This window comes from Alexandromys fortis, unplaced genomic scaffold (assembly GCF_014885135.2).
Source record: "Alexandromys fortis isolate MF-2015 unplaced genomic scaffold, M_Fortis_MF-2015_v1.1 scaffold_146, whole genome shotgun sequence".
Lineage (NCBI taxonomy): Eukaryota > Metazoa > Chordata > Mammalia > Rodentia > Cricetidae > Alexandromys > Alexandromys fortis.
In genome coordinates, this window is record NW_026068042.1 from 737112 (window position 1) to 740764 (window position 3653).

Consider the following 3653-nt stretch of genomic DNA (forward strand, 5'->3'; position numbering starts at 1 on the left):
CTAGCTGCTAAGATCCCACAGAACCACTGAGCACAAAAGATTTCTGAGGCAAGACCCAGAGCTGCAGTTCTGACTGGCGTCTCCCACTGTTCAGGGAACTGTCCACAGACACATCTTAGGGACAAGTCTCTTACCACATGAAAGTTTTATTGAACTCAAAGGGCTCCAAAGCCTGAGGAAGACAAGGTAGACTGGGGTTTGCTCTGAGAGGCCCAGGCCCTACCCCTTGGGCCCCACCCCCCACCTACCTACCCTTTGCCTTCTTCCTGGTTTCACAAGGGTCTCAGCAGCTACCAATCTACGCTACCCTACTCTAATTCAGTGACACTCCCTTGCCCTCCCCCCTCCCCATCAGTACTCTGCCAGGACAGGCCTCCAGCTAAAGAGAGCTGCTTGCGTGGATCTCTCCTGGGGCTTCCTGTTGCCTGTCTGGCCTCCCTCCAACCCCTTTGCAGCCCACTTCTCATACTTCTAGAGGGCATATGACTTCCTGCACCCTGACCCGTCTTCTAGAATATTCCACCTTTCTATTCTCCAGCGTTTCCATTATCCTCTCAAGCCGTTTCTCTAGTTCCCTGACCCCTTCTCTTCTGCCCATCACCTCCCCACCCTTGACTGCTCAGCGCCGGCCGGCTGCGTGGGTCCGCTGGTGGCGGATGAGGTCGGAGCTCTGCGAGAAGGCCTTTCCACAGTCATCACACTTGTAGGGTCGCTCCCCACTGTGCACCCGGTGGTGCTGCAGCAGCGTGGAGGAGCGGCAGAAGCCCTTGCCGCACACAGCACAGCGGTAGGGCCTCTCGCCTGTGTGGGAGCGCTGGTGCTGAATGAGGGTGGAGGAGCGGTTGAAGGTCTTGCCGCAGTCGGGGCAGCTGTACGTGCGACCTGGCAGATGGGTGCGGGCATGGATGGCCAGAACCGAGCTCTGGCCAAAGCGCTTGCCGCACTCGGGGCACTTGAAGGGCTTTTCCCGGGCGTGGCTGCGGGCATGCGGGATAAGTGCTGAGCGTTGGGAGAAGCTCTTGCCACAGATGCCGCAGCTGAAAGGCCGCTGCCCAGTGTGCACTCTCTGGTGGCTGCGCAGGGAGGAGTTCTGGCTATAGCACTTGCCACACTCTGGGCAGCTGTAGGGCCGCTCGTGGCTGTGGGTGCGCTGGTGCCGCAGGAGGTAGGAGCTGTCGCCGAAGGCCTTGCCACAGTGTGGGCACTTGTAGGGCTTCTGGCCAGAGTGCGTGCGCTGGTGACGAAGAAGGTAAGAGCTATCCGCGAAGGCCTTGCCGCACCTGGGACACTTGTAGGGCCGCTCGCCGGTATGGGTACGCTGGTGTTTGATGAGGTCAGAGCTCTGGGAAAAGGCCTTGCTGCACACCTCACATTTGTAAGGCTTCTCGCCGGTATGGATGCGCTGGTGCTGGATCAGGGTAGAGCCTCGCCCAAAGCTCTTCCCACAGATGCCGCAGATGTTAGGTCGGGGGCCTTGCCCACCCCTGGCCCGGCCACCTCTACGGCCTGGACCACGAAGGGTCCCTGTCAGATTCAGGGGATTTTGGAGCATCTCAAACTGGGGTGTGGCCAGCAGGGCCCCTGCAGGCATATCAAATGGTGCTCCTAGAGGCAGTGCCCCTGCGGGTTGCTCCCCAAACCCCTGAGTAAAGGAGTCCAGGGGGTGCACTCCTAAGGAGATGCTCAATGGATTCTTTTCCTCGGGGTTCAGAAGCATGTCTGCACCTTCCTGGAATTTGGAACTTTGAGTTTCAAATTCGGGGCTATGGGTTTTGAACTCGGGGTTCCGAGCTTCATCTCCAGAGTTCTGCGGTGCATACCCGGGACTCTGGGATTCATACCCGGGGCTTTGAGATTCAAATTCGGGGCTCTTCGAACCACATCCAGGGCTTTTGGGTTCATACCTAGGGCTCCCGGGTACATAGCCTGGACTCTTGGGATCATAGCCAGGGCTTTGCGGCTCATACCTAGGACTCTGGGATTCAAACTCGCTTTGAGGATCTGATTCAGGACTTCTGGGTGCAAACTCGGGGCTTGGGGGCACAAACCCAGGGCTCCGGGATTCAAACCCTGGGCTTTCAGGCTCAAACCTGGGGCTCTGGGACTCAAACTCTGGGCTTTGGGATTCAAACTCGGGGCTTTGGGGTTCGAGCCCAAAAGGTATTTCTTCAACTTCATAGTCCCCACCGTCTTCTTGCTGAGAAATTGCCCCTTCGTTTTCATTTGTGTTGCCTGTGGGATCAGAGAATTATAGAAAATAGATTGATTGGTGGGTCTGGAAGATCATTTGGTCCGTTACTGCCGTACACTTCTCTTCCCCATACCCCAAGCAGGGTCGCTGGCCCTAAATCAAGGTGCTGAAATTTACCACCTCCTCTCCAAAGACCAGGGACACCAAGTCTCCGCCCCCAACCCCACTCCCAAGTGTCTGTGCTTCCGGCCTTATTTTCCTCCCACAGGCTACAGCCCTGTTTCCTGGTACACTCCGAAGAGGCGCGGTCCTTCCCTCACCTTTGAGAGACCCTTCGGGGCTGCCCGTTTCGTCAGGACTGTGCACATCCCCAGGCTCGAGGCCCCACGACGACGCCTCCCGCTCCATCCCTGCCAGCTCCCAGGGCAGCGGCCGTGGCGATGGCGGACGATCCTGCAACCCAGTTCCAGTGTCCGGAGCCCCGAGCCCTCGCCACCCGCCGTTTCAGAGCCGCCCAGGAGACCGGGCGGCCTGGTTCGGGCCGCGAAGGCCGGACGTCTTGACCCTGGGCCTCTCCGGCCCCGCCCCTGCCCGCGGCCCCGCCCCCCTCCAAGGTCTCGGATTGTCCTGCGGCCCTTACCGGCCCTCGCGTTGTGGCCACGGAAGCGACGAGGCTACTCTACTCCTCCGGCCGGCCGCAGCCACTGCTCCCAGCCCGAGACCCCTCGTCTTGGCCCCCCGAGCCCCGGCTGGGCTACTGCTCTCCCGTCCCCTCCCCCCACAGGAAGTGTCCGTCCCTGGCCAGTTTCCCCCGCTGGCTTGCGCCGCGGCCTCTCTAGGAGCGGCTGGAGGTGGAAACTCGTTGGCATTAACCCTGGACTGGCTCGCCCGGGCGTTGGGGTGGGGGCGACCCGACGCCCCAGAGGCGGAGGGAAGGACGACAGCAGTTTGTGTGCCTACATCGCGAGTCTCGGCCTGGTCAAGGACCTATCTGCAGACCTCTCGGACCGTGTGCCCGGTCACTGAGTGTGGCCAAGGGCGAGGCGACAAGAGAGACCAAGGTCAGCGAGGAGGAGCGACGCTTCCTAGCGCCAGCGGGGGAGGCGGCTAGCTCCTTTCCTCAGCCTCGGGGTTCACTCGGACTGGCCCCGGGAACGTGGGCGACCGCTCGTTTGGCCGCGTCCCCAGGTTCTGAAGCCCAGCACGCGCCAGCCAGCCCAACTACGGCGGTGACACCCGCGCCCACTCCCCCCCCCCCCCCCCCCCCCCCCCCCCCCCCCGCGCCGCGGCCCGTTGCCAGAGAGACAGCCCCGCCTCCGCGCTGCGAGGCTCCGCCCACTCTGCCGACGATTGGCCGCTAGCGCTGGCTTTCTGGCCGCCACTTCCCACCTCCTTAGATCGCCGGTCTCCCAGGCTCCTGGTTTCTTTGAGCGGAGGGCGCTCAGGCCTTTCCAACTGCTGT

General features: G+C 61.6%; 1 protein-coding gene across 1 annotated transcript; it reads right to left on the reverse strand.

Moving 5' to 3' along the window:
- Positions 1 to 136: 136 nt before the first annotated feature.
- Znf768 (zinc finger protein 768) lies at positions 137 to 2950 on the reverse strand. Its single transcript, XM_050165894.1, has 3 exons — positions 2832 to 2950; positions 2512 to 2644; positions 137 to 2232 (listed from the first exon to the last, which is right to left on the reverse strand). Exons 2-3 carry the CDS (start codon positions 2597 to 2599, stop codon positions 620 to 622), a joined length of 1701 nt encoding a protein of 566 aa, XP_050021851.1. The 5' UTR covers positions 2600 to 2644; positions 2832 to 2950; the 3' UTR covers positions 137 to 619.
- Positions 2951 to 3653: the final 703 nt, after the last annotated feature.